This window comes from Eurytemora carolleeae, unplaced genomic scaffold, assembly GCF_000591075.1.
Source record: "Eurytemora carolleeae unplaced genomic scaffold, Eaff_2.0 scaffold26, whole genome shotgun sequence".
NCBI lineage: Eukaryota > Metazoa > Arthropoda > Copepoda > Calanoida > Temoridae > Eurytemora > Eurytemora carolleeae.
The window spans coordinates 294311-306208 of NW_019396043.1; the positions used below are offsets into that span (position 1 = coordinate 294311).

The window sequence follows — 11898 nt, forward strand, 5'->3', positions numbered from 1 at the left end:
CCATGGGACACAGAAAATACAAAATTATAGAACACAGGGTACACAGAGAATACAAGATTATAGAACCCAGGGTACAGAGAATACAAGATTATAGAACCAAGGGATACAGATAATACAAGATTATGGAAAACAGTGGACATAGAGAATACAAGATTACAGAACCCAGGGTAAGCAGAGATTACAAGGTTACAGAACAGACATGCAATCGTGTGTCGGTTTATAATTAACAAAATTGTGTTTATCGTTTTTTCATGAAAAATGCATTCGCCGACAAAAAATATAGGAGAGAAAAAGCGAGAAAAAAAAATATGATTAATTAAACAAATATTACTTTGAAGTGAAATTCAGAAGGGCCTGTAGATTCTGCTTGAGCTAGGGTTTTAAAATTTCGATCGCGACATTGTTCTAATTACATCGAAAATTATTTTAGTGAATTAAGAAAATAGCGCAAAATTTTGGAAGCTAGTTTTGTGATGTTCGCTAAAATATATTTTTATAATTTCAATACAAAACTACAATTAACAGTGTTCAATTAAAAATTGAGTTTTTGTCAAAAGATTAAATTTTCTAATCCCTAAATCTTTGCAACATGAAGGTCTAACACTTTGAGTTGCAAAGATATAGGAATTAAAATTAAGTATGTAGGAAAAATAAAATATCTATCGCAATGTAGAAGTATTTTTGGAACAAATTTAATTTAAATTGTTCAATTATGTTCTCAAAATAAAGGTTTATAGATGATCAAACAATCACTTTTGCACAAAATTCTCCAATTTATTTTTAAACCATTTTTAATGAATTAAGAGTACTTTAAGTTTAGCGATAAATGAATAAGACGAACTTTATTTCTATCAGATGTTTCTGTTCAGAGAATTTTTTATTTACTATACTTTAGTCATCTCAAAATATAGAAACAAAAACAATTTCTGAAATGCCTTAACTAAGTCTACAGGTTTACAAAATAGTTTACCAAAGTTTTTGCAAGTTATTTTTATAAAAAACTTCTTTTAATTTTGTTTTTAAAATTAAACTTCATTGACATCCTTAATCTGAATGAATGTATTTTCTCTGCCTGTGGATCTCTATCAGCTCCTGTAGGTATAAGATCGGGTAGGTTAATAGGTTCTCCAGGGGGTAGGGTAGAGGGTGAGGGTGGGGGAGGTTGGAAAGGGTAGGGTACTGTTAATTCCTCGGGTTCCTGGAATAATATTTAATTAATTTCTTAATAAAGGATGAATTTCTTAAAAATTAATCAGCTAAAAATTCAATTACTTTCATTCAATAGAAATAAATTATAAGATTTTAGATATTCACTAAGTAAAATTCTTTATTTGGACAAATATTAATATACAGTGGACTGCTCAACGTTCATAGTTCGTTTGCAAAACATCAAGTGCTTAATCCATTAAAATAGCTAACTTGTATTGAACTTTAAAGATATCCTGAGCTGAAAACTTAAGAATGGGATATCCTTAATCCCGATCTGTTAATTAATCTGAGCTGGGAACTTTAGAATTGGATATCCTTAATCCCAATCAGTTGATTAATCTGGAGATTAAAAACAAGAGAAGAACAAGCATTATTTAATCTGGAGATTAATAACCAGAGAAGAACAAGCCTTATTTAATCTGGAGATTAATAACAAGAGGAGAACAAGCATTATTTAATCTGGAGATTAATAACAAGAGAAGAACAAGCATTATTTAATCTGGAGATTAATAACAAGAGGAGAACAAGCATTATTTAATCTGGAGATTAATAACAAGAGGAGAACAAGCATTATTTAATCTGGAGATTAATAAAAAGAGAAGATTAAGCATTAATCCCACTATCCACCATTCAAAAATTTCCAGCTCTGGAGATTAAAAGCAAGAGGAGAACAAACCATTTATTATAATCTGGAGATTAATAAAAAGAGGATATCAAGCAATGATCTTGATATCCATGCACCATTCTAAAGTTTTCAGCTCTGAAGGAATAATAACTTAATCTGTTTAGACAAAAAAGATACGGTTAGGATTGTCAACTCAAAATCTTAATGAAGAGTTTGTATCTCAATTCAATTTGACATTCATTATATGTATATTTAGGTGAACTCGAAAATATAAAAAAAAACTAGCTGAAGGGCCCGGCATTACCTGTGGAAAAAAAAAATTGAAAATTTTTCGAATTTTTTTAATTCAAAAAAATCGATTTTTTTTAGCCTTTAACACCTCCCGGCCATCCAGCCTCAGAGAGTGTCCACAAAAGAATTCAACCCAATCGGTCCAATCGTTTGGCCGGCTAAAGGCAACATATATATACGAATGTCTTGTTTTATTATATAGATTAATGTTACATGCCCAAACTTTACTTCTCTCTACTTATTGTTCTTTACGTTACTGTACTGTAACTGTGCGAATCCTTTTTACTTTTATGTACAGTACTGAGCTCTACTGTACTGCACTGTACTGTACGCATTGTCCTAGAAGGATCTGTGATGTCATATACTGCACTGGGCCCAAAATTTAAGACAGGGTATCGTTATAAAAACCAGTTTTGAAACCCGGGTTTCATGAATGGGGTTAGGTAGTTTTGTAGATATTAATATTTTTGTTATGAATTATTATATTATTTAGTTTCTTCATATGCTCCTTTTTTTCGAATCTCTTAAATTAAAATCTACTTAAATGTTAAGACCCCAAAATGGAAACTCGGGAGTTTCATTCAACGATACTCTTTTAAATTTCGGGCTCTGAGTTCTAGTCATAGAGAATAGAATATATAGAGAGGAATTAAAAGAATCTCTCGGTATGAATTTTTTCCGTCCCTTTCAGTCTAAAGAGGAGTTCAAAGTGTACAAATCATGTAAATGTTCGCAAATTATATGCAGTAGAGTACATCAATACAGTATGTTCCCTAGACTATCCATTTCAATTTCGAATTTTATAAACTGTTAAATAAACTTAATAATGAATTAGGTGAATAAAAACATCATTTGATTTATAGTTATAACGGAAAATCATCGTTTGTAAAGTGGAAGGCTTAGAGTCTATGTGAATAATCATTGGTAAATTATGAAACCAGCCTATTTCATAATTTGGTTTTCTTTTAACAATAATTTTAGATTTTCTATATAATGATATTCCAGGGCCCAACAGGTTATATAGCATAAATATGTGAAGTACACCTGCAGTATGGATACAGTACAACAAAATGGCCGTTTTACACTTTTTTTCAGTAAATTCCTCTCTATATATTCTATTCTCTATGGTTCTGGTGTACTGTACTGTACATATATCTATCCTCCGAATTCGATGTTGACCAAATGTGTACTGTACTGCACTGATTTTGCTGTATTATACTGAACCTGCATATTTGATTCTAACTAAGTATGTTTACCGCACTGTTCTGCAGTTCAGTTGTACTGTACTGTATACCTGTATATATCCTCTGGATTCGATGCTAACCAAATATGTTTCTTCTAGAATCTGTGAAGCAGGTCCTAACACGATCATGGTTGGGCAGAGCAGGGAGGCCCTGCACCTAGCTCCCACATTCTAGACTCTACAAAGTAATATTATTATTATTATAGACTCTACAAAGTAATATTATTATTATAGACTCAACAAAGTAATTTTATTATTATAGACTCTACAAAATAATATTATTATTATAGACTCTACAAAGAAATATTATTATTATAGACTCTACAAAGTAATATTATTATTAAAGACTCAACAAAGTAATTTTATTATTATAGACTCTACAAAGTAATAAGATTGATGTTAGGTACTTTCCCAAATGCTTTTTCCCAGGTGGTTACTTCCCAAAGATATTTTCCCAAGTCTGGCCTAGCCGCATCACTCGACCCTCTAGCTCATCCTAGCCGCACCCTAGCTAGCCCATCGGCCCCTTTAAAGCCTGTGGCGCCTCAGAAGGCCTTATCTAACCTTTGGAAAGTTACCACTTGGGAAAATGTCACTTGGGAAGTCGCAGTTGAGAACATGTCTTTGGGAAAGTACCTAAAACCATCAAATTATTTTAGGTTCTACACAGTAATAACATATTTCTCGTTCTTCACAGTAAGAATAACAGAGACTCAATTTCTTTGAAATAATCTATCCACGCAAGTACCTCTGACCCTTTAGTAAAAGTAAATTCAACCTAAAGTCTATTCGCGTCAACCTTGTTGCACCGGCTAGTCCTATTGAGTGTCTGCTTTATTTACCCAATGTCCGGGCGAAACATTACAAACTGGGACTGGAAAGGTTGACCCAGCTCGGAAATTCACATGAACTACAGCTGCCGGGCACGTATTTTGTTTATTGTGAATAAAGATGATATATCTGGAAAGTCCAGATTATCCAATGGCTTCAATTCCCCAGATTATATTGAGAAGATTAATCTTTTATATTTGTATCATTGATTTTTATTCCTATAGTAATATACATATCCAATATATATTGTATATTATATATATAATATTCAATATATATTTTATATTATATATATAATATCCAATATATATATAATATCCAATATATATTGTATATTATGTATATAATATCCAATATATAATGGCCTAGATTTATGAAAGTCTATTTTCTACTCCTGTGGTTCAAACATTGTTAATAAAATAGCGGTTAATGGTTATATTAGTTTAGATCGAGTACAGGGGGGGGGGGGGTGCTATGTTCTAATGTTCTCCCTCCTCCTTTTGGATTTTTTTTTACTTTGTTCCAGTTCCAATTCCATTTCAAATCTATTTTTTTTTAAATTCAATTATGAAAAAGGATGATGATAAAGTAAAGTAAAAAATGGTTAAGCAAAAGAAAAGATTAAGATCTATAAGCTCTGTTATCAGATTTAAACACAGATATGATGATCATACTTCTTTCAAACTTAACCAAATAATTGTATAAATTTGTATGTTTTAATATAATGACGACATGAACTGTGTTCATATGATTAGATGGAATATGGCAAAAAAAAGAAAATATAAGTTTAAAAAAATGTCAAAGAAAGAATAAAAGCTAAAAGAAAAAGACAAGGGAAAAAAGATAAAATATCAAAAAATTTTGAGGATTTAATCGATAGAACAAAAAAACGCAATGCCATTAAAAAAAAAAAACAAAAAAAACAGAGCAACCATCTTTTCTATCAGAAGAATAACAAGAAATTTCTAATGCAGGAGTTTTGCGCAGTCGGCGTAGAACAGACTCTTTCTTGTAATTCTACGCCGACTGCGTGAAACTCCTCTGGGCTTCTGCCTCAGGATTATTGTGAACGAGTTTTATTCAAATCTTGAAAAGACGACTTTTAGTGTCCAATCTGTTATTTCAATTAATCTATGGTAGAAATGCTGTGATTTGTCTAACAAGGAAATGAAATAATGTGATTTTATATTTTTCTTTGTGAGTTGACTAAATATCCGCCTATTTTGGCATTAGCAACAACATCGCTCGTAAGTTAAATATCAACAATCTGACGCAGAATTTTAGCAGCAGGATTAAGCCAAATACGCCTTCAAAACTTCATTTTCCCACTTTTAAATTTTAAAATTTAAAGTTTTAACAATGTTCTATATTGTTTTATTAAATCAAGGTCTTCTTCAGGATTTTTTTCATGGGGGGGGGGGCTTAATTTTTTTATAACCCCTTGAAAACCACAGATTTTACTGGTCCACATGGGGCTAAGCCCCATTAGCCCCCNTAATGTTCTAATGTTCTAATGTTCTAATGTTCTAATGTTCTAATGTTCTAATGTTCTAATGTTCTAATGTTCTAATGTTCTAATGTTCTAATGTTCTAATTTTCTAATGTTCTAATGTTCTAATGTTCTAATGTTCTAATGTTATTATGTTCTAATGTTCTAATGTTCTAATGTACTAATGTTCTAATGTTCTAATGTTCTAATGTTCTAGTGTTTAAATAACCTTATTATGACTAACAAGGAAGAGAAATTGGACCCAGTCTTTCCTAATTATTTTTACTTTGAGCCTAAACTCAGTTATGACGTAAACAGCTTCTAAAGAGAAAGTTTTAAAGACCATGAAGGTCATTAAAACACCATGAAACTTGTCCTTGTAGATGCAAAAAATGCTATTTTTTTAATATTCCTCCTCATGTTCGTAAATATTTTTAAATTATAATTTTGCTTTTATTTTCATTCATCTTTTTTCCTCAAAATCATTAAATCTTTATGTAGGGTTAAAAAAACGACCCAATAATGGTTTGCTAAAGAAAAAATCTTGTTTTTAAATGAAGGGAATTATTGGTTGTATGAAAAATACCTCAATAAACTTCGTCTCTGAAGTCTTACCGTTTGTCCGCTCTGTATGAGAATATTGAAAAAATCTCTGTTTTTCATTGCTGATTACAGCTATTGGGTTTGGAATTATTCAAACATATATGTGTATGTTTACGTAACAAATTGTTAAGCAATGTATAAAAGTCGAAAAAGACACACAAATTTCATTTTTTAAACATTGAAATAATTCCTGAAAGTAAGAACATTTTTTTGAGAAATTTATTAAAGGGAGAAGCCGGCCATGTCGCATATTTGAACTGAGAATGCAGTATTTTCGAGAAAAACTTTAGGATTCATTTGATGATACCAATGCGTGACATTTTTACGGTGTAGAATTTATAAATAAGAGGTTGTTGTCGTTTAAGTAATATTTGACCAGTTGTTCCAGTCAGCAGAAGAGACGTTTCTTACAATTTTATTCAATAACCTGGACAAAACATGTAAAAAAATTGTATAGTCTAACTTGCCATTTAGGAACATAATTCTTTAAAAAAATTATCGTTTAAAACGATTGTAGAACCGTAGAATCGATTACTTCATCATTATCTTTACCTTTGCTTTTTCCATAATTTTATTCGCAGATTTCTTCAAAATGTCGTCTTCATAATTAAAATAAAGAAAACCTCCGACAAGCGACCCTAGCTAAAAGAATTTGCATAAACCTGCGAGATTTTAAAATGAATTTTAACAACTTATTTGTAATGATCTAAGTTCATTATTTATCTCAACCTGTTTGTATACATGTAACTAGTTTGTAGAACAGTATTTGTTACATGTTTTGTCCATGTTATGTAAGAATGAATCCTAAAGTTTTTCTCTACGACCATGTCTATGTTGGGTATTATTGTCAGGTGATTTGGTGCATTATCAAAGTGGAAATTTCTTAAGAAATCTATTCGAGATAGAAATTGAGCTCTTGCCACAAACTCAAATTTTGAATCCCTATATCCTTGCAAACTGATGCGTAGGTAATACTTTGATATTTCAACAGCGGTATATAAAGTTTTAGACATCGGCAATGAAAAATCGGAGTTTGTTGCAAGAACTCATATCTTTTTTTAGATTTTATGTTTTAACTTTGCATTTATCATCAAGATTTTAACCAATTTTATTTGAAAAATTTATTTATTTGCACCTTTTAGAATAATTCGAAATTCACACTTTTTGACGTTCCCCCCTCTCAAAAAAATTGTATTTTTCTTTGTTAATGCTCAGTAAGTTGGGATATAAAAATTCACATTCACATTACCAAATTTAGTAAAAATACGTGCTGTATGATAATATAACATTTATATAAATATTAAAAGTCAAAATCTATTGAATTATACTTTTATCTCAATTTAACTGACAAAAGAAATATTTTTACCGAATACTAAATTCTCATGTTCTCATCTGAAAAGAGAGATAGATAGATAACTAAATAGATGGTTTAAAATTGGATGTTGCGATATCCACAGACTACACAGACTGCTCATAAACTCTACATAAAGAGGCTGAGCAGGCCTATAGTGTCCCGGCACGCCATGCTACGGTTCCATGTACTGGGAAAAGGTTGATGAATCTTGTTTTTTTTGTCTTGATTTATGTAAAGAAATTTAAATAGCAGTTATTAAATGTTTAAAGAGGAGTGACCAACTTAACATTTGAGCTGCAGTGGTATAGAGAACAAATAATTTGGATTCATTTGATACTAATAAAACGGTTTTAAGGTACTTAATCCCATAGGAAGTGCGCAAATCGATATTCTCCCTCATTGTCCAATTTGGAGGTTATATTTTAAGAATCAGGTTTTAAAATTATTCAATGTAAAAATTATAACAACAATTCTACAATTAACTAATTACAGGGTGTCCTTTTAATCTTGCCAGTTTTCAAATTGCTGTAACTTTGTTATTGTTTGGAAATTTTCCAATCTGAAAAAAATTGGGTAATCAAAATATGAACGTTTTGTTGTATACAAGGAAACTTCACAATTTGAAAACCAAAATATGCGCAAATTCAGTTATTTTATTAGAGCTATATTCCAATATGGTGGTTTCTAAAGAAACTAAGATTTTAAACCATAAATCATAAATCTTATGTATCAATGATAACATGAAAACAGCTAATTTTAAATTTCGGGACCTTTCCTGTAGCAAACTTTTGTTACTGATATTCCTTGTACATTTTGAAACCAATATAATTGAAACAATAAAAGATTTTCAAACATTTTTTTGAATCGAAATTATTTTGAGGCCAAATATTTAAATTCTGACAGTTACAAACATACATTAGAATTTTTAAAGAATTGGTTTTAAAATTTTATTTTCAAATCTTTGGCTTTAGCAGTTTTTTACCATTGTCATTTATTAATTTAGATCCGCTGTTTGAATAGTGTTTATTTATTATTATTAGATTTAGACTTTTTTTGAGGAAACCCATCGGTATCCGAGTGGTAACATAGGCAATTTTTTTTCTTATTCTATTTTTTATATTTTAAATTCAACAGGCAACGCCAGGCATTCCAGCTACTTTTACATAATGTTCCATATTTGAATTATTTTTGAGGCTATAAAAGCCTTTTTTTATGATAAAATTATAAGAATTTGATTTTAATGTAAAATAAAAGTGATACTAATTTTTTGTTGGGCCTAAACAGTAAACACGTTTTCTAAATTATATGTGACATATATATCCTTATTATCGCTTAATGGAGATTGCAGATTTCCAATAAAAAACATTTTGGCAAAGAAACAAAAATACTTAGATCTCACTTTAAATTCTATTGACTTTTCTCCAGGGTTATTTTACATACAACCTATAAAACGGTGGGTTATGAAGACGACCTGAAAGCAATGTTAGGTGTAGTTGATGTTTTTAAAAAGCAAATAATTTTACAATAGCTTAAAAATCAACTTATCAAATTAATTATGGTTCCTGCAAAATTACCGGGTTTTATGTTTTTAGACAATTTAAAACCATAAGTTGCGTCTTCCTAATATATTCCATTGCTTTATGGGTCTTACTGTATCCCATTTTTAAATCATTTTCTTTTGAACGTTTACCCATGAATGCAGTCTATAAATTTTCATTATTTTTAAATTGTTTTCAGAAAAAGATTAATTTGATGTGCAAAGTTTATGATCCATATGACGTCACTAGCTCGTAATGTGATGAGTGTGTTTATATAAAGAGAGAGGGAAGGCGCGCCAAAAACAATTTTTCATCCGAGCCTCATTCTTCCGAGCTCCCTGGTAATGCTCGTTCTAGCAATAATATCTTGTTATTTAAATGTAAAGTCTTTTTTGAGGTTAACCCCTCTAAATTCAAAATATGGCTACATAATTTTTCTCTTTGTTTTATGTCCAAAGAATTTGTTTTTTTCCTCACCCACTTTATTGTATAGCATATTTTAAGAATGAGCATTTGAGGTGGCTTGGATGAGAAAATCAGAATGTGGCTCAGAGGAGGAATTATTGTGGCAGGCTTCCCTCCCTCGTAGAACACAATGACAGGAAAAGCGGATATTTGCACAAGTTCTATACTTTTACAATGGCTAGACTGGGATAGGGGCGCAACTGTAAAGTGGTGAGGGGGGGGGGGAGGAGTGAGGAAAAGCAAGTACAGAAAATTTGCAGAAAAAAATCAGAATCTCCTTTGAAGGTCAGACAAGTCTAATTTCCTGTATTTCTACAATTTATTTTCAGAAAAAAAAACATTGTGAATGTCTTTGCACTTGAGGTGGAACAGGATTGAGATTGTTTGATATTTTTAACAAATCATGGTAAAAATATTTTAAATCGTTTTAAAACTGTGATACTTAAAGTTTCATTATATAGAATTAGATACAGAGTTTCCCCCGAAACATGACAGTTAAGTGAAGAATTGACCCCCCCCCCCCCTCCTCCATGGTATTTTTAAGGTTCTTTGCAACAAGCTAGTGTACACTGTACACCTTTATTGGTTCAATCTAACAGAAATATCTACGGCCCCACGACGTTGGGTTGTAAAATGGTTGCAAACTTGTATAGCTGGAAACCTAACCAAAGTTTGTGGCAAAGACTCAATTCCTTTGAATAGAAATATTCTTTAAAATATTTCTTTAATTGAGAAGTCATTAAACCAAGCAATTGAAAGAATCTGTCAAACAATGACGAACTTTGTTAATTCAAGTCAATACTCAATATTTGTTGTGAAATTTTCGATAAAAATTTTCGATAAATCTTAAAAACTATTGGATTTTTACGAAAATTCGAAGTTTTTTTTTCGAACTTTGACATAAATCTCGAATTGAGAGTTTATCTAACTACAGGAAATCTTCTTGACTTCTCCTTGCATCTTGTTATTTAATTTTATACGATAAACTATCAGACACTATAGTTTTGTAGGACTTCATAAGGCTGGTCGAACTTCAAAAGATTTGCTTCCACAATTTTCGATTTCTAAAATATTTTGAAATCCACCAATAAAAACAAGAAAATCTGCGAAAACGTTTTTTTATATATCCGTTGGAAAACTGGTTGCCTTGTATCATTGCATGTAAAGTAAACTTTGAATGAAAGTCTAGTATTTAAAACTCTAAAAGAATCACAGTTATACCTTTGCTCTAAAAAACTGTGCTGAACTGGCTCTGCTCGAAGAATAGAAGAATAAAGCTTTCTCTAGTTCTCTACCGGTCTATTCTATACTCCGTTATACACAACACAAAATCTTGCACTAGGCAAAAAAAACCGAGAGAGAGAGAGATGAGAGAAAGGAGCGGAGAATGAGAGAGAGGCAGAAAAGTATATTCTATGATAGGTTTTTTATTCTTTATTTTGTAATATATATGCAATAAATAATATGATAAATCCATACTTCCATATTCATTTTCAGTATTGTATTATATACAACTTTCAAATACAATACTGTCATTAAAAACAATAATATAAACATAAATTCGAAAACAATTGTAATAAGTGAAAATAAGTTCGAATGTCAGAAATTCTGAGTTGTCTTAATTGCAGATGATTGCAAAATTCAGTATTCATTTCATCCTTAATTAATGTTTAAATTTTTGAAGGTCACTGTTGTGAATCGGACATGGCATTCTGTAAATAGATTGTTAAACATCTAAGAATGATAATGAGTTTGTTTCAAACATTGCATATTTGTTACGCAAGTCTAAAACTTTTCCTTTCTAAACATTCCCCCCTGACATTTTCAAACTCAAAATTTGAATTTTTAAACACGGTCTGACTTCATTTGATTAGCCTCGGGGTAATTACATTTTAAAACTAATTTCAAAACTATTTGCTTCATAACAACATCAAATTCACATAAGATTTCTTAAATGTCGTCTTTCTATTTCACAGTTGTATGGGTCTCTCTGTATTATACAATAAAACCAAAATAAACTGGGGAATTTTTCTTTTAATAATAAAAAGTGGCTACAGCATTTTTTTTTGCAACTGAACTCTTTTTTAAAAAGTGCAATGATGATTTTCTGACATATTAGTTGCAACAAATGCACACAAACTTTCGCAACACTTCTTATAGGAAAAGGAAAAATGAAAACGACATTTATTTCACAGATTGCTGGTGCAATGTATGTTAATATAATTGATCTATCGACCAAACAAGGGTTAA

The 11898-nt window shown here is 30.7% G+C and overlaps 1 protein-coding gene across 1 annotated transcript in view; it reads right to left on the bottom strand.

The window, feature by feature from the left end:
- The window catches only part of LOC111701429 (uncharacterized), a gene marked incomplete in the record, with an annotated part of 99631 nt that extends 88658 nt beyond the window's left edge, over positions 1-10973 (bottom strand). Inside the window, 3 exon segments of the mRNA XM_023472715.1 lie at positions 1073-1198; positions 3420-3546; positions 10870-10973. Coding sequence (XP_023328483.1) covers positions 1073-1198; positions 3420-3497 — 204 coding nt within the window.
- Positions 10974-11898: the final 925 nt, after the last annotated feature.